A 26667-nucleotide genomic window follows, 5' to 3' on the forward strand; every position below is an offset into this window, starting at 1 on the left:
CGCCCTCGGGGCGCTGCTCGGCGTGCCGCGCATGCGCCGCACTGAGGGGCGGCCGTTGGGGGCCTCAGTAGGGGGGAGGCTCGTCAGCTGTAACTTGGGTCATCCGCTGAGGTGTTTTTTTTTTCCTTCCCCTCCTTTTCGGTTCAGTACCGGCTTGGATATTGTCTCTAAAAATAAAAATCCCAACGAGGGCCTGTTGGTTGCTGTGTGTTACACTCTGGGGGTGAAGTTCATGGAAACAGGTGGCAGGGGAAGGGCTGAAGGATACAGCCGTCAGAGTGCTTGCCTTTACAAAAGGAATCATGGTTCCTTTATACCTTTCTTGCCATCTCAGGTCTAACGTCTTAGCACCTGCACCCAAGTACTATCAACACAAATACGAAGTGTAGCAGACTTCAGTTTGTTGGCTTTAGTTGCACTTCAGCTGTCATACTTGAAAAAAAAGACATCTCCCTGCACCCGATAGTATTTTGTGTTAAAAGTATGCTCAGTTTCACCTAGAAATACCCAATTGGCAGAAAGTTGATGGAAAAAATGCAAAAGTCACAAATTATTGAAGTTTGTACTTAGTTTGAAGAATTATATGAAACTTGGAAAACTGAATTCAAAAGTAACTTGAATAATGCTTATTCTTAGATGATCGTGATTTTTCCTTCTAACAGCACAATTAACTCACCTGCATTTCTCCACACAAGGAATGAGTAGTATGAGCTGAAGGAAAATCGTACTATGAGGTGAAAGAAAATCATACTTTGTAGGAATATAATATGTAAATAACAGTAGTCAAAGTGAACTTGAAAGACGTAGCTTGCACAGCTACCATCAAGTGCAGTTTCTTATATCACTTTACCTTTCTTAACTCCATGGTTACAGGAATAGCCCTGTCTCTGTTCTTTCAGTGTGTAAGGCCAGACAGAAAGAGATTGAAACTTGAGAAATTCTGTTCTGGGCTACAAGCCAAATCTCATGCCTGGTCTTTACGCTATGTGAACATGGTCATTCAAACCAGGTAAATATGGTTGCTAAATTTCACTTTACTTAAGAGTTTGGTGTCAAATATGTATAAAACTGAAGGGCAGCCATTTTTGTTTTCAACATGTCAATACATTTCTGAATAAAAAGGAGAGGCTTGTACTGACGATGAAAGGTGAAGACACTACTGAAACGAAAGAATACCACTCACTGAACCATGAAAGGGCTGATGCTAGTTACATTCATCTTCATCTTACATATCATGCCCACAACTGCGAGCATTAAAACAGGTGATAGTTCCTAAGAAGCTTGCTGCATCTGTTGCCACTAGCCCAGTTTCAGAAGTGTTTATACAGTAATAAAATGGGGCCGCATCTTGGATAAACCCCAGAAGGATATGCTGCTGTGGCAGAGGTGTGGGAAACTGGAAGGAAGTGGGAAAGGCAGGGACAAAAAAGGACAGAAAAAAAACCGAATGTCTGAGGACAGATCATGAGCACCGTGCCTGTCAAAAACTGCTTTCCTCTGTCCTAGAGAGGGCTGACTCCAAAGTGAGTTATGCTCCTGCTTCAACGCTGTGACCGTTTTCTAGTGGCTGTGGCATCCTGCTCTGTTTTGCCATTCTGTGTTGCCCATGTCCATGTCCCAGTCACCTCCAGTGTTCCCACTGGCTCCATGACAGCTCCATCTGTGCTCTTCTTTAGAAAGAAGGGAGAAGGCTCCCCTAGTCTGCAAAGTGCTCATGGATACAGTTGTGATGTTTCCAGCAGAAGCACCATTTTAGCAGCTTGCACAAGCTAAAGCAGTTGTGTGAAGTAAGATGGTTCAGTTTCTCAAAGATGGTTCAGTTTCTCAAGACCTGGCTGTATTAATCATTATTAGGTAACCAGATATACCAGTTACAAATGAGCATTTCTGCTGGCATTCTGCTAAGTTTCCCTTTGAATTTCATGAGTCATGCCACAGTGTAAGGTTCAGACATTCTCTGCACACAGCAGTAAACAGAAAACAGGAAAAACTGAGAAACAATCATGTTAAAAGGCTAAAACATTTTGCATAGCTTCCAAGTTTGCCTGTGCCAATTTCAAATGACCAAGAACCACCATCTTATTTTTGTACTCACACATGCTTTTAAAGGGGTGTTACTTGATGAGTAATATTTTTCTCCACCATCTTGATTTTCTTTTGTCTCCATCTATTGGGGAAGGTTTTTCACTGGTCAGGTAGGAAGCTGACCTCAGGTAGGAAAGGCAGTCTGCAAAAATAGTACAAGAAACTTGTGTACTTACAAGTTGGAAGAAATGGTTTTATACAGAAGAGTTTTGACTCCCAGCATGGTTCACCCTTATCAGAAATGATGACTTTTTTTAGTCAAATTCATTTGAAAAGACTACACAATATGGTGACAGAAGAAAGTTCTTTGTCAGCATGAAGTAGGTTAAGAGACAACATTGGTTTCTCAACTCAAATTACTTTTATCTAGTTGTTTTTTTTCCTCACGTGGTCAGCATAAAAAGTAATAGAAACCATTTCACCAAAGAACTATTGAGAGTCCTAATGGTAACATTTCTCTTGAGAAATTTTAAACTTAGTATAACTGTAGTCCTGTTGACCTGCAGTCAGCTTCCCATGGCAAGGGAGGACTATAAAAAGTAAAGGTCTCTTCGGTTCAACTAAATACCTCATGGAATATATTTTTTTTTGAAAGCTGACTGCAGTAGTAAAGCTCTGAGCAGTGGACCTTTTCCATTGTTTTTCTTTCTGTATTTGCCAATACAAAGCGTGTGTTTTATAAGATGTATAAATATATATATGTGCATATTTATTAACCCTTACAATACTGGTGTTTTTTATGACTAGGGCCACGCTAAAAGATGGCAGAGATGGTAGGATGAGCAGAAGGGTGTGGAGACTGCAGTGTCATCAGGTTTGTGAAAGTCCAAAGTACTATTCTGAGTTTGTCACAGGGGGAGGAGGTTCAAATCAAAGCCAGTGGAAAGAACCTCCTAGCTTCTTGTAGCTTGATGGTGGTCAACTTTACTCCTAAAAGGTATATTAAAGTATCAGAAGTACTGTATAATTTATGTTGCTTTCCATCATCGTTCTTGACTAAAGATCAAAGGACTCCTCTGCTGGAGGCAGTAAAAAATTTGACAAAGTTGTCTGAACCAGGAATATCCCGCAGGATTTCTCCTGCCAGCTGGCTGCTGCACTGCCTTTTCTCTAATGCTGTCAGCAATGATGTAGGAACCTTAGACTGGTGAGGGACCTCCTGAGTCACAGATTATTCTCTTAGGTATCTTAGGTAATCATGTTATAGATAATTCTTGATAAAATTATCAAGAAAATCTTTCGCTCTTTCTTCGTAGATCAGACTCTACCTCTCACAAGCATATTAGTACTTTATTTCTTTATATGTTTTATTTTTTTATCTGCTGAACTCCTGTGTACAGGACAAAATTCTTTGAAGTAAAACCTCAGAGGCAGAGTTTGATATCTTTGCAGACCAAAATCACATTTCTCTGGGTCATAGAAGGAGGCTTCACCCATGGAGGGAGATTCTCACAGGAAGATTACCTATGTCTTGTGAGTAACCAAAAGGGTCAGGTTTTTCTTACTGAGATCACTGCATGTACTTTTTAGGAGTCTATGGTGACTTCTTATGGGATTGCAAATTATATAAAACCAGGGTAGAGGCTGCATAGGCTTAGAGAGAGCTCCTCGTCATGCTGTCAGCTCCACAAGTAATTGAAGAGGTAATATTTTTTAGAGTTAATTATTCTTTCTATTGCAGTTGATTTCATAGGGTTTTGTGATGGTCAGGACCCGTTGTGGCAAACGTAAAACCACCTGACTCTGTTCTTGCTCCAAATGTTTGTAAAAGAGTCTCATAATTGAGCCAAACAACTGGAAGGAAAGCAGAGAAGAAAACTTAGAACAGACCTACTCAAATGCTAGAATGGGGCCTGAGTCTGGGCAGATCCCAGATATTTATGCCTGCTGCATTCCTTTTCAAGGTAGCCGTATTTCTTACTCCTCCCCTTTTTCTTGGGGACCAGCTTAAGAGCACCCCTGCAGTTCTTAGCCATAATGGCAGTGTGCAGTGCACAGCAGCGCTATGACAAGAACACCAACTTTTTTAATAAATGGACTTTGGTAAAAATAAATCAAGTAGTTCTGGCTCGGGTACTAGGATAGGACAGTTAGAGAAGTCAGGAATGTGAACTAAATGGATTCAAACAGTGGAAAGTGTGTATTTGTTTTCCATCAGCTCATCAGATGACTGCCCATCAACATAGTTATCCATCATAAATTAGTTCTGTGTGAGTACTGCAGCTATGTTTTTTTTATTTTGTGGCCTGGCACAGATTAATAGTTCTAACAACTCCACTCCAAGGCTTTGCTGTGGCTGTAGAGAGCAGAAGATCACTTGTTTTTATGTCATTTAGCAAACTTCTGTCTGTGTCATTTGCTGGTTTCTTTAAGCATTACGCCTAATCTCGCTCCCATTAACCATATAAATTTTGTATTCGTTTTCCCTCAGGTAATATTCCATATGGAATATCAGTGTATAGGAAGGGTTAAAACTGTGAAGCTATTGAGTCCTTTTTGATTTGATATTGCAGGGTGAGCTGCGGAAAGCCTGCCTGTTCTTCAGCATGCAGCAGAGTAACTAGAAACAATGGAGCAAGGAAGAAACTGAAAAATGCAATCCCAGTTCTGCGCTAACAGCAGAGATATTCGTGAAACTAAATACTTTTTCTGGAGTGCAGGTTGGGTAGATACTATACTTACTGTCGTATTTGAGAACTGTTTGTCTTGTGTTTCTTAGCTATTGAGACTTCTTTCCTGAATTTTTGAAAGTGAAATAAATTCATCTATGAGCACGCTGTGGACTACAACTGGAGAGTTTGTGACGGACCAAGACAGGACATTGACAAAATTCTTTTTCAGAGATATTCTAAAGATTGGTCAGTTTAAGATAGTGTGTTTTTATGGCTCTGTTAAGTCTGTATAAGACAATGGTAGTGACATTTTTTGTATCAGAAGCTTTCTTAGTTCTTAGGTGGGTTTCAGCTGTAATCTTTATTGCAAGTTTTATTTAAACTTTTTCCAGACCGTTCACAAGGGGGAACCCAAAAGTGATATCTGCAGGCTGGTAAGTAGTACTTCATTAGGGTGAGACAGGTACACAGACCGAAACAAAGCAGCTTTTTATCTTTTTCTTCTTCTTAAGGTACTTGAATACTCTTATCTCTGAGAAGACAAAAGAATTAAGAGAATTATTTACATCAATTGTATTTACATCAAATGTTTCAATTGCTTGACACATGCTCAGTTACTGAAGATAAAAATCAGAGCAATTTGTCTACCATCTATTGTCATCAACAATGAAAATGGCAGCTCTGATTTAGATTATCAGTCAGATGACAGTTTCCATCTCCGTAGTTCTGTCTGTTGTGGTCATCTGACTAAGCTTCTACAATCAGCTCTTGATTTTGACAAAGACTTGGGGCTTTGTTGAAACCAAGAATATCACCCTTGGAGTGTGAAAGTAAAGCTTGTTGATTTGAGAAAGCATATGAAATACCGTCTTTTAGTGCCATGAAGTTCAGTTGTTTGTGCTTTTCCACTTCCTTCTTGGGAAATATTTAAGAGCCAAACAAGAACATTTAACTAACAAAGCACAGTGGTGACTAAGATGGCTGGGTTTTATTCCTCAGTGGGAATGAAATTCAATGAGAATGAGGTACCTCACCTAGGAATCTCGTTAGATAGATTAGATAAATATCTACGTACTTTAATGATAAAAAATCTGTCTTCTGTTGTTGTTGTTGTTTTATATTGATTTTTAGTTGTCTGTGAAGGAGTAGCTAGAAAAAGCTACATTTGCAGGAAAAACTAGGACACTTTTTGGAACAACTTTAGGATTTGTGACTCCAGCTGTCTGTTTTGCATAACGTAACATTGCTACTTTAAAATAATTCTTCATTTTGTGTCAGTTAAAATAGAGAAAACCAAAAAGGCGTAAGAACTAGAGATGGAAAGACCAATTAAAGAGGGATTTTCAAAATTTGTCAGAATGTGGATTGTGTTTTCAGATTTATTCATTTTTCTCCTGAAACCACTTCTTTCTGCGTAGTATATTGGGGTAATTTCATAAGGATTCCCTCAGAGAACTGATATCAGAACAGGACTGATGATGCATTTTGTCTCTTACAGTTCAGAAGTCCCTTGAAGAGCAGTATTTTATGAGGTACTTGGTAGATTCTGAATTTGCAGCTGTTTGGAGTCTGGCCTCATCAGTCACAGCACAGTCACAACACAGAAGTAAGACTATTAAAGGGTTGAGGGGTTTTGTTTCCTTGTTTTATTTTTGTTTGTTGGTTTTGCTGTTTGTTTGTTTTATGCATTTGTATATTTTCTGACAGATTTGGAATAAATTGTTGAAAGGTGATCAAGACAATGTAGTGGTTACTGGAAATTGAGGAAAGATCTTAGAGGCCTGATTACTTTAGAAACTAGCAAGACCTTTTTGCTACTCGTTGGTTAACGTGGTTTTGTTAATGACAGGTACCATGATCACATTCTTAAATCTTGGAAAAGGGTGTGCCACTCTCCTCAGTGTTAAGGCCTGAGTAAAATTACCACTGTAGGCCCCTAATAAACAATTCCCTAACACAGCACTTGAAAGACCTAAAGTTGCCTTGAGAAACAGCTTTGTTTCTATGGAATTGAACAGTGCCTATCACTGTTGGTGAAAAATAGAATGAATGCAAGAGTTTTGAACAAAGGAATCTTAATTTTGTGCTAGAAAAGTGTAATTGAGAAAAAAAAAATCATTTGTCGCTGCTTTTGTGAAGCTGTTTTATGTGGTTGTGTCCCACCACATAGCGGCTCAATGTCTTGCTTTGCACTCATACTATGCTACAGTCTCTTGCCATGGCACCCTTCTCTCCTCCCATGTGATCACAGTGTAATTCTTGTGTGTGTTTTGAATTTACCATTGCAATCCTTTCTCATGAGCTGATTTGATCAACTGCATGTATCAGTGTTTGGATTAAGTCAGAGGCTTATGTGTATATATAAAAAAAGGATGCTGGTTTTTAGGACAGGCATGCTCCTCCTCAACAGCTATTGCTCTGACATATTCACTCTGCAGGAGGTAGGATATAGTAAAATAAACCAGCCAAAACATGGGTGGGAAAGCGTAGGGTAGAGTAGAACCATGCAATTTCACCAATAGCTGATGCCTAGCAAAGTGCTATCCATTAATCAAAAATCTCTCTTTGCTCCCACATTCACTGCTTTGTGCAGTAGACCACTGGCTAACCATCCTGTGACTATCCACCCTTGTTCCAGTCTCTTTGAGGGAACAGTGATAGATACAGATTTTTTGTGACTCATGGTGTGCATCATTTACAATAACATTTGCATCATAAATGTTGTTAACAGGTCCCTGTGACAAAGGTGAGAAGATGCTAAAGATGTGGTATTCTTTGCTGCTGTGTTTGCTGTTTTTACAACTCGAAGCTAATCCTGGTCTTAAAGTGAGGATTACTCAGAAAGGGCTGGACTATGGTACGTCTTGACATTGCCAAAAGTTAATTTGGGATGAATGTTCTATGTACAGAATATAGTTCCTTAATAAAGGTGCAGTGTAGAAACCAAGTCCTTAAATAGTGAAATAGAATAAATTCCTTCTGTCACATCGCACCAGGAACATCCTTTGTCTCTTCTCTCACTTACTCTCTTGCTTTTTGTGCACCCCAGGTGCAAATTTATCCTTATATTGGTGATTACATTCTCCTACAGTCTAACGGTGTTTCTATTACACTCATATTGATCTACTCTCTTAGAACCAGAATGAGATGGTCATATAATTGTTCCTTTTGAAAAAGTGCCAATATCTTGATTGAAAGTGCAATATTTAATCGAAGATAATGAAGACATAATTGGAAAAAAAAAAAAAGCTTGCAATTTTGGAACAGTCACATAACTGCATACTTTTACTGTCAATCCTCCATTTGGGGTGGGATAGCATCTGCATGTGTTGTTCTTTCGAAAAATCTTAACCGTCTGCTGTAATTCTGCCCCTTAACAGAACATCAGCAAGCTTCTGCATGGTAGTCCTAATATCCACAAAATATTTTCCTAATTCGTTCTATTCAGGCTAGCTCTCACTGTCTCACTTAAGACTTACTCCATGGGTGTGGAGAGCACTTAGTACAATTTTGATTGTTTACAGAATTAGTGTTAATAATAAAGGTTAACAAGGTACAAATTCAACAAAGGCTGGGTCATGCTAAGGATTAATCGTTACTTATGTGCTGAACACCCTGACAGGTAGACAATGGACTTGTGAGATGAAAAGTAGAAGCTTGGGGTTACGACTTCAAGATGAAAGCAAGGATCAGGTCCACTTCTTTCTCTGTATAAGCATTGTTTTTAAGGCTTTTGAGAAGTTGAGAAGTGCAGGGCAAACATCAGTCATCCAAAACAGAACTGATCTGTGTATCTTTTTATGACACAGGTGAAAACGCTCCCTAGGCATCTCTGATACCTTTAAAAATGAGGACTCAGCCTGGTGTTTTTTTAGTGTGAGCCCAGCAGTAGTTGTGACATTCAGGATGGCTTTCGAGTGCCAAAGGAATAGACCAACCCTGCGTTAGTAGTTGAGGATAAGGACAGATGTTAACAGTGCCCCTCCCAAAGGTATTTCTCATATTTGCAAAGCATGGTACCTGTCATGCCTTTTCCCTTAACATGAGATTTGAGGGCTGAGGCAATAAATTCTGCCTGCTCACTCCTTACCTTCTTCCAGAACCTTTACAGATAATCCATCTGAGGTCACTGGCTGCTTTCATTTACAGTGGTAAGAGAACTTCGGGTTATTTCTGTCAGACAGAGTCAATTATTTTGCTTTGGAGGCAGAATTCGCAGGGAATCATTGTAAGTTATCATGGATCTCAATTATTTGCTTTTTTTAATACACTGAAGTCTGGGAAAAAAGAAAAAAAAAGTTTTTTATTCAGCAACTGTGAGGCTCCAAAGCTAAAGAAACTCAAGTCAAAAATATGTTCTGAAAGCAGGACATCATTCGGTATTAAAATTTTAGTGGTGTCTTCATCAAAGTTGAGCAAAAAGGAAGAAAACAAAATGAATTTGGGCTTTAAAGATGTAGTGTTTGTTGATGACTTATTCTACATGTGTCATCAATGCACAAACAGCATTGAAACATTCAGGAAAACACGGATTCCTTTAAGTAAGGAAAGAAGGTAACAAAATAAATCAGAGATCTACAGCATGCTGTAAAATATGTACTCTGAAAGAAAAGGGAAGGAAACATTTTAAAGGGTTGGATTTAAACCTCAAACAATTTCCTCTATACAAGCAACAATTCAGATAGTTCTCCATTTTACATACCAGCACTTCAGATGCATATATTGGCACTTTTTATGAAAGCAAGGACTACATATGTAAGTCATCTTGCAAATACCTAACAGGCCTTTTTATTTAACAGATGTAAGATAATCTGAGATAAACGCGATGACCAAGTGTTTCTAAAGCTATTCACATTGTGTGTGAAGTGAAAGAAGTATAACAGTTTCAAAAAACAGATGAGAGTTCTGGAACATAAAATACAGGTCAAAATCATCTTGGGTTAAACTGTATGTGGGCTAATAGAAGCTAAAATGTGGATGTGTAAGGGGTTGGAAGTAGGTCTAGGTAAGGGCTTAAGAACTGAAGGTTTTTAAGAACTGAACATTTTTAAGAACTATGTTAAAAGTGATTAAATTATTTATCAGTATATCTGGACCTTTGCATGCCAGAATCTGGCCTGCAAGGTATGTGCTTTCCTCTGTCCCCTTATAGGCAGGAAGATTGGGATGGAGCTCCTGAAGCAAGCAGTATTGAAAGAGACCTTCCCAGGCTGGAGTGGGCAGGAGAGTTTCTTAGCTATGAAGATCAACTATATGATTTCAAAGTAAGTGAAGGAAATGCATCTCAAAGTTCTAGGATGAAACAGTTTATTATATTATTACTGCATAGTAATAATTATGCAGCCATTTTTTTTCCTAAGTGCAAAATTATAATGGTTCATCTAACTCTGCTCCCTCTGCCAAAACACTGATTTGTTTTAAAAGTACTTCCTCATACCATACTCAGAGATGAGCTTTAGAAAGCCTCTGAAAGAGCACTTCAGCTGTTTTATTAGTCGATTCGTCTCAGATTTTGGGGCAGGACAGTTGTATGCATGGCTGTGACACACCAGGTGAAATGGATGGGAAAGAGGGAAGAACTGGTGTTATTAAACATCTGCTACTATGAAGGACATGTAGCAGTGAAAGGAGTTTGTTTCATGAGGAAAAAGCCATCAACGAAGGCTAGGATGAATATGTGTGCATGGGGATGATGCGTTTGAGCTGATGAGGCAGGAAGATGGCTTCTGCAGAATCTTTTTGGGTAGATTTACAACGGCTAAAATAGAATTTTGATTATGTAAGTCTCCACTTCTATTTCCTGCTGAGGAAAATCATTGTACTAGGAACAGCCAGTAGACTAACAGGTTTATGGAGCTTCCTACAACATCCCCAAATGAGGAAACTAATAGAAAAGCAGAGTTTTTTACAGCCTTCATTCCCATCTTCCAGTTTAATCTTTTCCAATAGGCTGTAACCTGAAAAACCGTAACTTCTGATCCTTTAATACTACTTCCGAGTAAAGCTCTGTTGCCCAATAGTATTTTACTTTGTTTTCCTTATAAGTTACCCAGGGCAAGAAATAACAGTCTGGGAGACTTCATGATTTTATGCTGGATAGGGCCTGCGTCCTGTATCTATACCTAATATTTTGCTAATATTATAATATTCATTGTATTGTATCATCCTTGAGACCTGAATCCTTGCCCATCCAAGAAAGCTGAGTTTGGACAGTCTGGAGAAGAAAGGACTATGGGGGTAGTAGGATGTCTTAGTGCATGTCTTCCACATCTGCTGGATGGTGGTTATAGAGGATATGGAGCCAGATTCTTCCTGGAAGTACCCAGTGAAACGATGATGGGCATCAAGAAAAACTCTAATTAGAAGTTAGGAAAAATGCTGGGGCGCACCACAACAAGAGCCCAGAGAGACTGAAGAATCTCTATCCTTGGAGATGTTCAAGACTTAAGTGGACAAGGCCCCGAGCTGGCCCATCTTGTAGCAGGAGTGTGATCCAGAAGATCTCCTAAGGTTCTTTCCAACCTAAACTATTATATGATCTTCAGAATCCAAATTCATTCTTCCAGCCAGATCTTTAAATCTTCCCAACAGACAATCTGATTTTAGCTCACTGAAAACAGGTTATTAAACGCAGCCTTACTGCTGCCCAAGATGTTATTGGAAAATTATGGTCATTTTAACTAAAACTAGCTGGTACCTTCAGCCCCAGGGAAAGTAGATTAAAGGTAGTTGTTTCAGAGATCTCTGCCAGATACCAGGAAACAATGAGGAAAGTCAACTATGTGATAAGGTTGCAGCTGATATCTTTATGATGTTCAGCTTAATTCAGCACACCCATTGCAAGACAACATCCTTGAGTATCAGAAATATTTCTTTTCATGGGGAAATCTTTAAGATTTTATTTAGAAATACTGAGCCACTACAGAGCCCTTTGCTGAGGCAAGGAAGGGGATATAGAAGGGGAAAGAGAAACTTTGATCTTCTTAAGCAAATGCAAATTCAGACAACCTGGGTTTATTTATAGATGTAGCATATGGGTTTAACACACACTTATTTCCCCCAGCGAGCACATTTCCCCTTAAGGACTTTGTTTTTCTCCCAGGAGGAGGTTTTAGTTTTGGCCAGGCATCCTTTTTCCCTGATCAGATATCAAGGATTCTTTTTCCAAGGATGCTACTCAGTATAAGGGTATAAGTATCTTTCCTAAACTTTCTGAGAAATACTGCAAAATTCTTCTACCAAAGCATAGACTTTGCCTGTAACAACAGAAGAGTAGTAGTCCTTCTTAACCTTCTAACCTGCTATCTAATATCCCACGTTCTGTTTTTTGTAGACTCAGAATTGGTGCTGTAGATTTCCCAGAAACTGCTGCTTCCTTTATTCCTGGGATTGGCATTAGTCTATCCATGGCACATGCTTCTGCTACGATCAGTGCAGACTGGAGAATGGAAACGTGGCTGCTGTAAGTATTGTACAGTGCTTTGGGAGTGGGGGAGACAGTTCTGGGAGAGGATTAGGAAAGTAATTCAGAAATTTAGTTGCTAGTTTTAATTTTTTAAGTCAGATATGCTTTATCATTTAACAGCAGTCTGTTTAGATGAACTTCTCAAGAAGGAAACATTCCCTGCTAACTAATATTTAGTTTGGTTGGTTGGTTAAGTATTCTACACCGAAGTGTGTCTCTTTGGGAAGTCTCAAGTCAGACAACTGTTAGCATGCTCAGTTTGTCCAGACTGTATATGATATGAATATTCAGAACCATGGAGTTTGTGATGACAACATTTGTTACTTTTTTGACTCTGTAGCCAATTATCTATTGGCTAGTACAGTGTATATTGTCTTCCAAAGTGTTCATATTATAAGGAGAGTACTGTCAAAATGCCAAACACTCAGAAATTAGGAAATTATACAGTTCAGGTCACTGTGGAAAACTGACTTGGCTTCAGGTGCCTATGCAGTATGAGGTTGTCTTCGATTACATGATCATATACTGATTTTTCCACTTTTTTATCTCAGCATTTTTGCTATAGATTTTTAATATTCTAGATTTTCTCTTTTGTTTCTTTTTTCTTTCTTTCTTTTTCTTTCTTTCTTTCTTTCTTTCTTTCTTTCTTTCTTTCTTTCTTTCTTTCTTTCTTTCTTTCTTTCTTTCTTTCTTTCTTTCTTTCTTTCTTTCTTTCTTTCTTTCTCTTTCTTTCTTTCTTTCTTTCTTTCTTTCTTTCTTTCTTTCTTTTCTTTCTTTCTTTCTTTCTTTCTTTCTTTGTTTTCCTTCTTTTTGGAGAGGGAGAGCTAAAACATCTGGGGTATCAGCAAAGGTTGCAAGGTGCTAATCTCTACCATTGGGGTTAATGGAGTAACTGATAACAGCAGTAGGCAACACTCTATTTGTGAGAGAGATAGTAGAGAAAGATGGATCACCAAGCTGAGTTTCACAGCGTGCCCTGATTTCAAAGCAGCACACAGCTTTGCATTTTTAGTTTTTAGTACTGGCAGCTGGAAACTGCTGTCACAGTGGCCCCAACCTGTCTGTTGTTCCTTCTGTCATACCAGCATTGTGAGGAAAAGGATACCGTGTTCAGCAGGGCAAATCAATTGTTCCCAAACACAAAGCCACCTCTCCTTCATGCTGAAGGGCGAGGACCTGGGCATAATCTAAAGGGACCCCAGAATTATAAAACTCTGAAGGCTTCACAAACTGCAGTGGAGACAGGGAGCTGGCATGCAGGGTTTGGGGGAGGAGGTCAAAGCCACCTTTGTTGGAGTGCAGGGTTGTGAAGGAGATTTCTTGCCTTTTTGAAGGGCAGGGAGAACACTCTATGCTCTCTGCTCAGTATGTTTTGTGCATAGCTGTAGATTTACATAGATCCCAAATATGCCCCATTCTTCAGTCCTACACATTGTTTTCAGCTTAGAATAAGAGGGTGCTGCTGAAAATAAGCTTTCCAAGGGAGACCCTTGACAACCCAGTCTTCCTGGGCTGTTTCCAGGGTCAAGAATTCACAGAATCACAGAATCGTCTAGGTTGGAAGAGACCTCCAAGATCATCTAGTCCAACCTCTGTCCTAACACTAACAAGTCCTACACTAATTGGGTCTTATCCTAGATTCTTAGGTATCCCTGGGTTCCCAGATCTCACTGTTGCCCTCCTCTCTACAGTGTCCCAGAGCACTCTGCCAGTCACAAAATCTCCTGGCAGGCCCTTTGCTCCTGGAGGTCTGGAGCAGGGACCCTGCCTCAATGAATCATGTCCTGGAAACTCATGCGTATAATCTGTTTTCAATGCAATGTGTGTCCCTAATAAATGTTAATCCCTAAAAAAAAGCAGTCATTCTAGATGGTAGAAGCAAGAAGTCCTTTCAAAGTGGATTTATAGATAGTTTCTTGAATTATTGCCTTATAGAACATGTTTCCCTGACTGATGGTCTGGTTTTGTTTTGTTTTGTTTTTCTAAGCAGCAAAGACCAAGGAAGAATTACAGTGTCCATCTCAGGACTGTTTATTGCAGTTATCTTCAAAGTATCACGGGACAGCACAGGCCACTTGTCCATATTGCTACAAAACTGCCAGCTGAGAATTAGTAGGGTAAAAGTCAAGTTAAATGGAGGATCTAGGTATGTACAGGAGAATTTCTAATTGCTGTGTGGGAAATAGTAGAGTTTGTCACATGAAGCCACTTTCAGATTTTGACTTTTAGGGATCCAGTTACAGGATACAATTATCAAAGGTTATCAAAATAGGTTTTTAAAGGTCTGTTTTCAAAAACAGGCTCCTCTGCTGAGTGTGTGAAGTGTGGTTAATCTACATTTCTCTGAGCATGTGCCAAAAAATGAGCTGACTGGACATAGTGCATATGAAAAATTTGCAGCTTGAGTATATTAAAGAGTACAAGATTGCAAATAGAAATATTCAGAAGGGGATCTAGATTGATCATGCATTGTTACAGTCTGACCTACAATTTAAAAATAAAACTTTTTATTCCAAAATAAAATGCGAAGTAATGTTTATAGTTCTCGTTATTTTGATTTTCTAGAGAGCTTTATGTCGTACATAAAGAGAAAATATGGCTAATTGTTATCATCAAGTTTACATGAATATTCTCAACTTTGCAGATCGCCTTCTAAATAGCTCCCATGAGACTGAGAACAACTAGCATTTTTCTGAGACTCACAAATTAATAAAAACAATTAATTGTACAGTCTACCAATATTGCTGTAATAGCATTTCATTAATCTAAATGATATTAATGTTCCAGTCTGGTAGATTTTATATTTCAAAGATTTCAATCCATGATAAAAAGTCTTTGTGTTTGTTTCCTTTTCTCCAGCTGGATAGCCAGCTTCCTGTCTGGTTATCTCGAGAAGCCCATTCAAAACAAATTGGATGAAAATGTAAGTTTCTAAAGATAATTTCAGCTAGTGAAGGGAGGATTTCAAATACAGACCTTACGTTACTGACGTCTCTCTCTTTTCATATAGCTATGCCTAAATATCAAATACAAAATACAAATGATGGATGTACAGCTTAGAAAACATAAGGGTGAGTTGTTGAAAATAGGTTTTTAAGTAATTTTCACAGTGCTCAGTTTGTACCATTTTTGTTAGATGCCAAACCTTTCCTGTGTTTACCGCACAAAAAAGCAAAGGGATAAAAACAGAGCCATTTTTCTGTACCTTATCCTGTTCCAGACTCTTAGAAATCTCTTGCAAGAACCTTATATACAATATTCAGGTTTCTTCTATGCTCATAGCAGGTCACCTGTAATCCTTCTCAGTTTGTTCCAGCTGAACATGCTTAGATAGCTTAGATTTTCAAGCTGAACATTTTCACACTGATCCTTTATGCTCTTGGTACTGTGGCCATAAGAAAACCTGAGTAAGTAGTAACCCACTAAAAAGCTAATAAACATCCCATCCTGCACTGCAGTCCTGCAAGATCTTGCAAACTTATCATATCTTGTTTTAAACTTGTCTTCAGTGAGATAATAAAATGCTGCAGGATGACAGTGTCACCTTAACATATTTCTGTTCACATCAGTAACAATTCCTGTGTCACTCTTGTAGAGACATGGAGACAATAGATAAATATGTTCAAAAAGCATGTAGGATTTTCATGATTATAATCAATAAGTATCCCACAACTTTTCTTTCTTTTTTTTTTCCAAGACTAAGAATATCTAACTGTAGCTTTCACCAATTCAAATTTATGTAATTCTGCTGTTGTATAATTCATGTCAGATAATTTGTTTCTGCTCTTCAAAACATTTCAATTTGCATTGTGGATATAGCTGTTATCAGCTTCATATTCAGAAGCAGTGTATGTAGAAATTGTTTTTTCCTACAATGGCTTATACCCACCATGTGCCAAGCACTGGCAAATATTACTGAAGATCATGGTCATCAAGAACATTATCTTACACAGTTGTTACCCAAACACTTCAGGCTGTGCTGTCATACTGAGGAGTTAATAATCTCTGTGTGAATTCACCATTTCTCTTTAAAACCATCTGATTGTATTTGCGGTATGAACAGACCTACAATGCAATCAGAAACAGCAATCAGTCTGAAGTTGCATGTGAGCACCTTTCAGAAAAAAGGTCTTCAATCATACTGTCTGATAAAGAGCACTCTATTGTTGTGAGCAAACATCTCTTGTCTTCAACACTGATATGCATAAAAATGTGCAAACGTCATCTTCCAAAGTATTTAGTACTATGTAGTATTATTTAACTAACCATATAGAATTTTATTTCTTTTGTGCAAACAAATAACAAAAAAAGGGGACCCTGCCTAGGTATTTCTTTTACTGCATGGAAGCAGATTTCTGAGGGGTGTATTCAGTTGTGAAACAAGAGAACCATGCCTTCAGCTGGAGGAATTGGTGACTTTCTCTGAGGGGATACTCTCCCTTTTTCCCTTAAAACATTTTTTTAAACTTTCTTCTTCCTTCTCCCACTGTTCTCCTTCTTCAGATTCATAATTTCTAGAACATCTTTGCCTTTAACTAAACAAAAGCAGTTTGTGATATTTTTGTAATAATGCTTGTTTTGTTTTTGTCCATTATTTTTCTAGTCTTAAGCCAGATAGATGCCTTTGCACAAATAGACTATTCCCTAGTTAGTTCTCCAGCAGTCTTGAAATCACACATTAACTTGGATTTGAAGGTAATTTGCCATTAATATTTCTGTGCTCTCTAAGACTCTTCTGATACTCTTTTGAATTGATTCATTTTCTTTCACTACAGTCTTACTCAGCCTCTCTGCTATTTAATTAGAAAAGCCATAAGACATTTGGACGTTTTGGGTAACAGCCATTTTAGAAACCAGATACAATTGTTTATTTAATAAAATAACTGCATTGGTTAATTAACCAAAGTTATTATTTAGAATTAAATTATTTCAGAGTTGGAACTTCTTCAGAGGTGCTTTATAATCAGTGATATATAATCCATGATGGCTACCAATGTGACTGCAATTCTGAGTATTTGTTGTGGGATGACTTAGGTCTTGTTTATGTACAGTCACACCCCAAAAAAAGACTTTTCACAAAGAGTTCTTGAGCAGCACATAGCAGGTCCTCCTTCATTTGTTTTTCACGTTCCCTGGCAAGAGATATCCCAGCAACACCCAGTTGTTCCAGCAGCTTCAATAATCACAAAATCACAGAATCATCTAGGTTGGAAGAGACCTCCCTATTGCTCTCAAAGTGGCTTCACTTTAGATAGATGTGCTAGAGTTACAGTTGAAACTCTCCCTCTGGTTATTCTGTTCAAACAACTGTTACCATCTAAAAAAAATAAAAATAATAATACTCTACAAACGGGGTATACACAGCTTAACAGTACTAAGCAATTATTATTCAGCTACTGTAGCTAGCTGGAACTTACAGGATAAACTTTTTAAGCTGACACCCGTGATGAGATACCAGATGAGTCTTAGTCAGTTATTAATAAGGTAAGAAAGTTATTAGCCTTCAGTGTTCCTTGGATCAGGCTGATTTTTAATGTTTTTGAGTTGCTATCTTCCAACTCTCAACTCTCGTTTTAGAGTTAGGTGGTTTAAAAGGTTCCTTTGTGTCCCTCTCTTAAACTACTTCCAGTGCTTTTGGAGTGCGGGGAGGGGTTCCTGAAGATTTTAGTTGAATGTCACTCTTAGAATTAAGTTAACAAATATATCTTTGCAACAAGAGAGAGAAAATTCTGTTCAAGAGGATTTTTTTTCTCTCTCATGGTAGCAGTTCAGAGTATTCACCTGAATGCTCAAATTCAAATTTAGAAAGGGCAGAAGCCAGTTTTTTTCTGTGATTCCTGTGTTTTTCCAAAAGTACTTTCATTTGCTGATTTTCAGGGCATATAATCAACTCGCTTGCTTGCTTCAGGTTTTCTTTAATATCAAGTTTTTCTTCAGGTAAGAAGATGGAATAAGAATTCTTTCTGTTGAACCACTGCTAATGCATTCTGACAAATACAAATGTTTATAAGTAGAAATATTTGTTAATAACTCATTGCAGGGCACAGTTTATCCAGTAGGAAATCACACAGACCCTCCCTTTGTGCCAGCTCCATTTGGTCTCTCAAATCGTGGTGATTCCATGCTCTACCTGGGAGTCTCCAATTATTTTCTTAAGTCTGCTTCACTGGCTTACTACAGAGCAGGGGCCTTTAACATCACCATTTCCAAAGAGGTGAGTGTAATTTGCATGTAGCAGAATTGCAAATATCAGGAGCATGGATAGTCAGCAAAGGAGATTAATACATTGGGTTTGCCATTTCACACAGATCTGGGTCATGCTTTTACCACTTGTAAGAGTGATCCAGGACATTCATTCCATATTTCATCATTTTAGATAGTCAAAGCCTCCCTCAGACCTGGGTTTGCTGGCAGCTCTAGGCAAGGAGTGACAGATACAAATGTCACAGAGTCAGTGTGCAAGGGATGGCAGAAAGAACCAAAGAAAGCTTTTCTCTGCATGAGATACAAATAGGAGAGGAAAACGTAAAATAGGAAAAAGCGTACTTAAGCCACGGTCTGCTGCATCGAGGCCCACAACAAACGTATTGGCTGTGCTGAGAGCTAGAATAAACCCTCAGATTTGGCAGCAGAACAAGGCAAGAAGAAGGTACAAGGAAACTAACCTTTCAGTTGCAGGTGAAGAACGTATAAGACTTCTCCCAGAAATGCTGTTTCCACAGTGACAGTAGACTGGGATTCCGTCAAGTTTTCCTAATTGAAACATTGCTAAGAAAGCCTTTATAAAAAGTGGTGACACAAATGGCACTGACAAACACTGTCATAGTGGTCAGCATCTAAAGGGCAAATGAGATTTTTGAGTCTTGTCTCCAACAGATTCAGTATATTCCATCCAAGAAAGTCCCAAAGGCAGGAAGTAAGCAGCATGCCACGTCGCTTCTTTCAAAGAATAATGTCTACTCACTATTTGGTCAGTGACCCAGAGACATGAGAAAGAAGTCCATGAGAAAGAAGTCTGTCACTCTTCTGTCCTGCAGAACACTCACTTCCCTAAGAATGATGTTGGGGCAAGGAAATGCTAAATTAAAACATGGTTTATTTAAAAACAAAGTAAACAGAGTATGTTTTTTCAAGGAAAACCTCATTTTCAAGCTCATATAATGATGTCAGGTTGGAAATAAGGGGAAATTTCTTCTCATAAAGAGTAGTCAGACATTGGAACAGGTTGCCCAGGGAGGTGGTGGAGTCACCATCACTGGGAGTGTTTAAGTAAAGGTTGGACGTGGTGCTTCGGGACGTGGTTTAGTGGGTGACATTGGTGGTAGGGGGACGGTTGGACCAGGTGATCTTGGAGGTCTTTTCCAACCCTAATGATTCTATGATTCTGTGATCTAATTTATTTAATTTGTTTACAGCTTGCTGCTACATTTAACCTAAATACAGCCATACTTAAAGATTTTGTTCCTGAGGTGGGTACTTCTGCTTGTACAGACCTTTTAAGAAAGAATGGTAGCTGGTGTGTCCTGTGGATATCGTCTGTGTACTAGCTCATTTGCAAAAATTTGGAGGAGATAAGGAAACTGAGCTGGTTTACGCGTAGTGGAAGATTCAAACGTACATGTCTGGCCCCTCATAGCTCTATGTTCTTCTTAACTATGTCACACTACTCTGAAGTCATTCTCTGCCCCCATAAGTGCCAAATTTGCTCTCAGTCTCTGAAATAATTAAAAAGAGTATGTAGTAGACATCTTCAGGGAAATCAGTCTCCTTTCCAGGCATCGCTGTTCTTGGCAGCCTGACTTCTCTACGTCAAGATATCTGCTGGCTGCTGGAGATTATATCCAATGGGAAGTAATGGTCATGAGGAGCACAGTTTATAAATGTGATGCAAGTCATTAAGATACTATGAGATGCTTTAACAATTCCTAACGCGACAACATTTACTATGAATTTATGAAATTAGTCATCTATGGCACTGTAAACTAAAGTTTTGTCCTCTAGGAGTTTCTCTATTTTTCAGAAAATTGGCTGTTCTGGAAGGCTACCTCTCTTCCAAATTCTTTATATTGGCAGGGTCATTACTTTTTTATTTACATGAATCACTCATTTCTTTAACATGTGTTGCCAGTCCCCTCCGTCTGAAGTCACTTAAATTATTTCTTCAGATATGTTCAATATTGGTGTGTCTAAAGCTTCATTGTTTATGAGCTCTGAAACTCAGAGTATATGCCATACTAATTTAAACATTTAACTTGGTGTAATTGAAATGGAGTATTTTGAATCTAGTTTAATTAACTGTATTGCTGGATAACACCTGATTATGATGTAGCCACAGAAACTATAGTTTAAGAAAAGCCTAAGGTGCAGGAACGCCACATTCAATCTTTTCTTCTCTTTGAAACCCCACAGATTACTCTGCATTATGTAACAGCATGCCCAGTGCTTCTGAAACTGATGGCTACATCACCACCTGTGGTCAGTTTGCAGGCAGACAGATGCAGCCTACAGATCTCTGGCTGTGTAGAAGTGTTTGCTGTTCTGCCAAATTCAACTTCCCAGCATATCTTTACAGGGAATCTAGTAAGTAGCATGAACTAGAAGGTAACATTCAGTGCTGGAGCTGAACAAATCACACAGGGATTTTCCAATTCCTTCACAAAAATGTATACTGTTCTGTTGCATTTCACGGGGAGGAAAGATGCACTACATATTGTAGAATTTAATATGCAGGTACAAGAAGCTATTTATGAAAGCTCTTCTTTCCATGTGGGGTGTTGAGTGATTATTCAAGAATAAATTTTACTATATATAAGTGATTATCTGATTCCCAGTCTTCCTAATTTATTTGTTATAAAACAGTTCAATGTGTCCCCATGACTCTCTTCATTAGGTTGAAAATGAACGAATTATGTCAGCCATGAAGGAATTTAAATGATCCTAATGATAAGGAGGCAATCAGGGCAGTACTATCACGTCATTCAGACAATCCCTGTTGCTGTCAGAAACTGGCAAATTCACAAATGATTTCACTATCTACGCATACTGACTAAATAAAATGTTTAGACATTGTGTTTCCAATCACAAAAAGCAATTACATTTGCGCCTGTATCTAGGACAGTATCTGTCTGTGTATACAGTCACAGAACACTATTTTGTTTTTCCCTTGCAGACAGCAAGTACCAGAGTTGATTTGACAATAACCAAACAGAAGCTGATAATCTCATTACTTCTGAAGAGGTAACTAAGGAAAATTCAGAAAGCAACATTAATGATCCCAACATTAGGACTTACCAGAACTTCATTGTGTCAGCCTGACAGTGTTTGTTTCACTGTAAGAAAAAGAACATTACCCTCTTTCTCACAGGGGCTCTAAGATACTCTGACTGCTTAATCTATATCGTGCAGATGAAGTATAATAATACCAGGGAACAACAGTGTGTCTTGTGCGACATAATATTACCCCTTTCTCAAGGTTAAACACCCCTCAAGATGGCAATGTATTAGTTACCTTAAAGGCATCTGTTTAAGTCTGTGCTAATGCTGGAGAACAGGGTTCAGTAGTTTATTCTAAACCTTCTACATGTATTTCCCATGCCATGTCAGCATCATAAAAAGAACTGCCACCATGAAAACACTTTACAAGAGCACTACAGCCAGCTTTGTATGCCTTTACATGAGGGGAAGGGAAAAGTGAGACTACAAAGTAACCACACTTGCTGTTTTTGTGGTTATATACAGTTACGGGTCTTCTCAGATGGCTTACAGTAAATTTTATTCACACTTCAAACTGGGCTATATTTTACAACTCCTTTCTCCCTAAAGACACAGTTGTGTAGAAGCACAGACTCTCAAGCAAGTAGTCCCTACCTGTGTTTCTTCTTGGCAGTTCTGCACTCCACGCTGGGGCAGAATTCCAGAATATTCAGAATACATTCCAGATATTTTTTAACCGATTACATTTCCATTAAAGAAAAATGTAGGCAGCCTTTTCTTAGTTTTGATCACTGGGCCTTTTTAACAGGAAGAGGGGACTTGGAGTGATCAGAGCCTGTCATATGAGTTCAAGAAATAATGTTGCCACTCAGCCAGGGCTTTTGACATGAGATTGTGTTCTTCAATATGCTGTCCTTTTTTATGTGTTTGTTTTCCCCAGAATTATGTTTACAACGACCTGAGGTTTATCGAAATCATAACAAACACTTGAGGAATGTGCAGTTCAGCCATTGCAGGAAGTAGTAATTCCAGAGAGATTTTTCTTCCCAAGTCTTGTAGTCACAGCCCAAGACTACACATGACTGTCGAAGGAGATTGTTATCAGAAAGATCCTAGTAATTCTACAACCAACTTGTAGTTGTGCCAGTTTTGATTAAAAGCTGTTGGGAAACAGAGTCTTTGGCAAAGTGAATTAGCGTGAAATCAGTAATTGCACAAATGAGATGTAAAAGGAAATGCAAATTCTCACTGCCTACTATACTTTTGCATTTTATTTCTGTACATACATTATGCAGCACTTAAAAAAAAATCTTTTTTTTCTTTTTTTTTCTTTTTCTTTTTTTTTTTTCTGGACTGCAAAGGTGTGTTTCTTCAAGACTGTTCACTTCAGATGGTCTTTCATCTTCAAGCAGTGGCTGTGCATAACTTGTGCCTTCATCCTTTCTCTCAATCCTTTTCTTTTGCTTCTTCCCCTTAGGCTCCAGTTCTCCCTGTTGAATACTACTCTTGGCTTCTCTGAGGTAAGTTGATGGCTTCAGTGCCTAGGAAAGGTACCTGATCTCTTCAGAGATAAAAGCAATTCAACAAAACTTGTTGCTGGAAAATTCTTGGTCTGACTTGGATATCATCTGCCATTGCTCTTTCTGCTTTGAAATAGTATATTCTCTGCTTCTCTTTTTCTTTCCAGTAAGAGGAAATACCTCCTGGAGTGTTTTCTTTCTCATCAGAAGCAGCAAATGTTGTTATTACCAAGTAATATTAGTTGAAACAGAGAGGCCTGGGGCTGCATGACCTAGCAAGCTAGTTGATTTTGCTTCTTTCTGTATCCAGCAACACAAAGGCAAGCATGGGGCTAGAACATCTTCTAGCTGTTTGTCAGCCAACCTGAATTTACAGGTGGATTAAGAAGGCCTAGCAGTAGGAGTAAGTACAAAGTCAAGCTTAAGCTCAGTTTCAAATATCTTGAATCACTTCAAACAAATAAAAAGGGAGTAAAAAATAGGGGTTAAAAGAAACAGCAAGCCACTGGTTAGATCTTTCACCATAGGCTGAGAAGTGGTCAGGGTGACTCTGCAGCAGCTCAGCCCAACCTACATCTTTAAGTGGTGGGAGGAAAATGCTAATCACGGTAGCTGAAGACAGAGCACCGGAACAGGGGCAGTTCTTGCCACACAGAACGAAATTCAGTTCTGAGAACTGAGACTTGGAAGCTGAGATGAGGTTAAACAGATCATATTCTTACAGTTAAGGTTGATCCCAGATACCTGACATACAGAAAAAAAATCACTTATATTGCAAGAAATGTGAACACCCCACCCCGTTGCCTTGTAAATTTTGCGTTGTCCAAATGCAACTTAAAACAAAAAAAAGTTCTTTTTAACCTGAGATTTTCTTTGCCAATTTCTGTTCTGGTGTTCTTGCATGTTACTTCAGTTCTAACCCTCCATCTCCATCCTCAGGTTACAATCCCCTAGGCATCACACAATAATCACCAAATGTGTTTTCCCCCTTACTGCAGGTCTCACTGGTAAAGAATTTTCTGTCTCACGCTTTACGGAATGTAGTGATCCCAGTAATCAATGGTAAGGATCGTGGCCAGTTCCTGAGCACAGTTGGTGGGAAAGCAAGACTGAAACTGTGAAAGGGAGTGCCCAGTTTTAAAGAATGTTACAGGAGGTTTTTTGTCAGTTTGGCTAAATCTGGACTGGTGTGCTCTGTGCTGGACTCTCAATCACCTGAATCAGGCAAGGGCTGGAACAGAGTGAGTCTCAGCATCCTTCCGAATGCTGAGCCTGGGTTTCCGTCTCATTGAATGCAGTGCAGCAGCAGAGATGAGACATTCCTGAGTCTCATCCCCACAGAGTCAAGCCATGACCAGAGAAGGGCCCAGACTTGGGAAGCTCAGAATCACATCTGCATCCTGGGGGCTACAGGATAGCATCAGGAACGTTAGCACTTCCCTCTGCCTTTGCACTCCCCTGCTGCCCTAGGCAGGACAAAGTAGAAAATGGGCTCAGTGGGACACAGACAGTGAAGGATGATGAAGAAGGAGGTAAAGGTGGAAAGAAACAGATTGAAGAGTACAGAAGGTGCCCATGGGGTAAACAGAACCAAAGAGACTGCTGAGGAAGGAGGTGAGATATTAATGAGGAGAAGGGAAGAATGGAAAGAAGAGACACAAAAGTCAGATGGCTGGAAAAGCATGTAGCAGTAAAGCTGGGACTTGATCCACGAAAGTAGGGATAAATGCGAATAAGAGGGACTGACAGGATTAAAGGATAAGGTAGAGAAGAAAATGAAAGGAAGAGAGAATAAGTCAGAATGGGAAACAGCAGAAAACAAATCCCATGGGGCAGTTAATCTGAAAAGGAGCGGAGGCAGTCAGGTCCCATTGTCATACAGCTGAGAGATGTAAGAGTGCTACTTTTTCACAGGACTTTTTAAATTTTTAGCAAACACAAGTAACAGCTCCCTTGCAGAGGCACAGTGATGGCTGATTAAAGGGAAACTGTAAAACTAGTTTAGTTCCTACTGAAAGATGCTTCTGAAGTGTATTTTATTATTACCTAAAGATATATTTGTATTTGTCCTTTTCTAAGATAAACTAGGAAAAGGATTTCCTATTCCTAACTTCGCCCACACTACCCTGATTGGACCTGTAATAAAAATGAATCAGGTGAGAATCACAATTTCTTGTTCAAGAAAAATGCTTATTTTTCAGGCCTGTGAATTTGTGTGTATTGTCATGTCGGGTTTCTAAATGTAGTTAATAGTAAAGCTTTAGTGTAACTATACACTAGATTTAAAATCCAGACTTTGGATGCACCCCACTACCACCACCACCTTAGGGTGCTTTGGGTAATTGTAGGCTATAAAGGGTTCTCTAGCCCTTTGGGGAATGCCAACGAAGTGAAAACACCACAGGGATAGCTCTGCTATCCCCAGTAGGTCTTAGGAGCTTTGAGTGCGTGAGTTCTCTCTACTCTGCCCTTTCTGTAGTGCTAAGAGGCAACCTGGGGTTAGCATTACCCAGCCTTCTGGAGGGGTATGTTAACTCACATTAGAGCCTGTTCATACACTGAGGTCAATTAAATTGCAGGAAGCATAAAGCTACCCTTATCTCCTGCAGTGCTGAGGGGTTTACCGTGGAATCTACTAACCTTGAATATGTCCATCTGAAATTTACATGTTCTTCTTTCCTCAGGGTCATCTGTTGATTTTCACTGATGTTCACTACAAACACGAGGAAGGGGAAGATGAGGACCTTCACAGTCAATCCTAATGTCCCTTTATTTTCAAACAACAATAGAGAAAAATGAAGTCTTCCTTCTGTTGGCTTGTATGGAGTAGTTGCTATAAGATTAGAAGCATGGCTCTTGGTCACTATTTTTGGTGTTTTGTCACTTTTCATGAACTGAATCTGTTGTTTTTTAGTATAGCAGGTGTAGCTGACTGTTATTGATATTTTAGAAAACTTGTTGCAGTATGATGGAAAGGAGTGACCGGTTCTTTTTACTAGTGCTATAAACACCAATGTTTATTAATTTCAGATACCAGTTGTTGCGTTGTTCAACTTATCTCCATTAGTGTTAGCAAAACTTTATGTAGAGTGAGACCTTATTCTTTGTAATATTTTCACAATGCGTCCCTTTGTAACTGTATTCCATGAGTGGGAACAGATTATGAAATCCAGTGAATTATCATAGAACTGCAGAATCATAATTTATGTTGGAAGTAACCTCCAGATCTAGTCCAGAGACCAGTTAAGAATAGGACTAGGTAGATCAAGTTGCTGAGGGCTATTTACAGGTGAGTCTTAAATACCTCCAAGGACAGAGATTACACAACCTCTCTGGGCAACCTGCTTTGCTATTTAACCCACCTCAAAGTAATTTTTTTCCTGACATCTAATCAGAATTTCCCATGTTCCAACTTATCTTCATTGCCTTTTGTCCCACCACCATGCACTTTCAAGAAGTCTGTCTCCGTCTTCTCTGTATCCTCACATCAGGAAGTTGTAGACAACAAAAAGGTTGTGCAGGCGTTCTCCCCAAGCTGAACAGACTTGGTCTTTCAGACTCTCCTAGTAGGTCATGTTCTCCAGCCCCCTAACCATTTTCATGACACCTGCTGGACTTGATCCAGGATGTCAATATCCTTCTTGTACTGGGGAGCCCAAAGTGGACACAGTAATTCAAACACAGTCTTGCAAGTGCCAAATAGAGAGTAAGGATCACTTACCTGGATCCTGCAGCTTTATGTTCAACTTGTCCACTAAGACTCCGAGATCCT

At 39.0% G+C, this 26667-nt stretch overlaps 1 protein-coding gene across 8 annotated transcripts; it reads left to right on the forward strand.

Annotated features, from left to right (window-relative positions):
- The first annotated feature begins 2 nt into the window (after window positions 1–2).
- Window positions 3–26161, forward strand: LOC106035941 (BPI fold-containing family C protein-like). Of its 8 annotated transcripts, none has more exons than XM_048070549.2 (19): window positions 3–111; window positions 2833–3022; window positions 4599–4745; window positions 6196–6303; window positions 7429–7554; window positions 9850–9961; window positions 12031–12159; window positions 14153–14308; window positions 15022–15085; window positions 15173–15233; window positions 16766–16857; window positions 18203–18376; window positions 19578–19631; window positions 20572–20742; window positions 21332–21399; window positions 22853–22895; window positions 23894–23957; window positions 24975–25051; window positions 25580–26161. In XM_048070549.2, exons 3-19 carry the CDS (start codon window positions 4679–4681, stop codon window positions 25655–25657), a joined length of 1644 nt encoding a protein of 547 aa, XP_047926506.2. In that variant the 5' UTR covers window positions 3–111; window positions 2833–3022; window positions 4599–4678; the 3' UTR covers window positions 25658–26161. The 8 variants fall into 8 exon arrangements, with proteins under 8 accessions (XP_047926506.2, XP_047926583.2, XP_066853067.1 ...); XM_048070626.2 differs by having other exon boundaries at window positions 2833–2899; XM_048070680.2 differs by lacking the exon at window positions 3–111 and adding an exon at window positions 122–1009.
- The last annotated feature ends 506 nt before the right edge of the window (window positions 26162–26667 follow it).

This window comes from Anser cygnoides, chromosome 1, assembly GCF_040182565.1.
Source record: "Anser cygnoides isolate HZ-2024a breed goose chromosome 1, Taihu_goose_T2T_genome, whole genome shotgun sequence".
NCBI classification, from domain to species: domain Eukaryota; kingdom Metazoa; phylum Chordata; class Aves; order Anseriformes; family Anatidae; genus Anser; species Anser cygnoides.

Coding starts and splice junctions, on each gene's coding strand:
- LOC106035941 (XM_048070549.2), top strand. CDS start 4,679: ATGCAATCCCAGTTCTGCGCTAACAGCAGAGATATTCGTGAAACTAAA. Junction 6,304..7,428: donor AGCACAGTCACAACACAGAA/GTAAGACTATTA, acceptor TGTTGTTAACAG/GTCCCTGTGACAAAGGTGAG. Junction 14,309..15,021: donor AAGTTAAATGGAGGATCTAG/GTATGTACAGGA, acceptor CCTTTTCTCCAG/CTGGATAGCCAGCTTCCTGT.